The 1879-nt window shown below is 33.4% G+C and overlaps 1 protein-coding gene across 3 annotated transcripts in view; it reads left to right on the forward strand.

Moving 5' to 3' along the window:
* LOC118750796 (zinc finger protein 614-like) overlaps positions 1–1879 on the forward strand; it is a 31037-nt gene continuing 29158 nt past the window's right edge. For all 3 annotated transcript variants that reach the window (XM_036485531.1, XM_036485530.1, XM_036485532.1), the window contains exons 1-3: positions 1–400; positions 1041–1365; positions 1433–1853. In XM_036485531.1, coding sequence (XP_036341424.1) covers positions 20–400; positions 1041–1365; positions 1433–1853 — 1127 coding nt within the window. In that variant the 5' untranslated portion in view covers positions 1–19. The remainder of the gene's footprint in view (positions 401–1040; positions 1366–1432; positions 1854–1879) is intronic.

The following is a 1879-nucleotide window of genomic DNA, read 5'->3' on the forward strand; positions in this document are numbered from 1 at the left end:
TAATATATCTATATTTTGAATGGATTCAATAAATATCTGCCGAGCGTGCTTGTCGCGAGAAGACCAAGTGCATCTACTGGATTGGAATCAACCCATTAGCTCTTTGGAAACCGAATTGACATACAAAGAATGTTTTTGTAAATGCACCCAAATTAACGTAAGTTTAAAGGACGATCAAAACGAACGTGATGAAGCCCAAATGCAATACCTCTGCTGTGAGTGCGCCCATAAATTAGAAGAGGCACACGGCTTTATTGAAAAGGCAAGAAAGTCGGATAATGAATTACGTTGCATACGACCGGAGAAAGTAAAATTGGAAAATGGGATGGCAAACACTTTTGAATGGGTTCCAGTAGAAGTGAAGGAATTGAAAAATAATTTAACAGAGGTTGAAATAAAGGTATAATATTTATTATTTGAAAAGAATGCACTGCATATACAGTTTCAATTAAAATACAGTTCTTTCTCTAACAAACCAAGTTTAACCATTTGTAGAAAACTTCAAAAAAGAGCAACAAATTTTCACCTAAGTTTCAAACTTTTTTCTCGGAAGTGTTAGAATTTTTTCGAGTACACAGTTTTTTAGCCACTGCAATTTGAGTCTGATAACGTGCAAATTTCAAGTGGCTACGAATTACCGTTAATTTTTTAGATTTTTTTTTGTCGCATTGTATAATGAATAAACTCAATTTATTTGTATATGGATGAAAGTCGCAACACCTTTGGAGAAACAAATTCTAAAAAATCAACGGTAACTTTCAGTCACTTGAAACTTGCACATTATCAGACTAAAATTGATTGGGCTATAAAACTGTGTATTCACAAAAATTCAAACACTTTTTTGAACATTTCTACAAATTGTTAAACTTGGGTTTATATGGGGTTTGTTGGAGAAAGAACTGTATTTTAATTGAAAATTCTCAAAAGTAAATAAATAAACATAAGTTGCACACAATAATATCACTTTGAAATGGCGTGCTATAGATATGACCGATACTGTATATATAACTATATATTCATTTCTTTAAACTGTTATAAAGAACTGCGTGGAAGATCCCAAAAATGCACTTGAGTGGAGTGAAAACTATATAGACGATTTTGAAACTGCTATATCAAATGATATCGGTCACGATGAAAATGTAAAAAGTGAATCGGATGAGCCTGTATCAAATAAAGTAGATCGACCAAGCGTAGCTCATAAAAAATTAAAAAATGTACGAAAAAGAAGCTACGTCACGAAGAAGAGTTCCAAGGGAATAGACGAGATTGTAACCTGTGAAAAATGTGGAAAAACTATGACCAGGAAGGCTTTAAGGAAACATAAGTACATTCACAAACCCAAAATATATCTTTGTCAGGCTTGCCGTAAGTATTATAAAAATCTGGCATACTTATATATCTATCTTAGAATTAATATATTAAATTAATACAGCAAGAAAATTTAATGATGAAAGGGCACTGAGAAAGCACGAAGAAACCCACAAAGAACATCGTGAGAGGTACCCGTGTGACAAATGTGGTCGATCATTTGCATCACCATATTATCTCCAAACACATCTACAGACCCACGAAAATAATCGCAAACCAATGTTTCATTGCAAGCAGTGTGATAAATCATTTCTTAATAAAAGTGGCTTATCAATTCATGAGCTCCATCACAAAGGAATTACGATAGAATGCAACATTTGCCAAAAACGTTATGTACGACAAGTAGATCTTGAAGCACATTTGCGAACTCATTCAGGAGAATCTCCATTTGTATGCCGCGTTTGTAACAAATCGTTTAGCCAAAAGCGTATTCTCAATAGGCATATGCAATATCATAAAGGATACACTAGTTACACTTGTTTAACATGTGGTGAAAAGTTTTCAAAATATG

The sequence above is a fragment of the Rhagoletis pomonella genome, unplaced genomic scaffold (genome assembly GCF_013731165.1).
Source record: "Rhagoletis pomonella isolate Grant_MI unplaced genomic scaffold, Rhpom_1.0 Rhpom_scaffold_00400, whole genome shotgun sequence".
NCBI lineage: Eukaryota > Metazoa > Arthropoda > Insecta > Diptera > Tephritidae > Rhagoletis > Rhagoletis pomonella.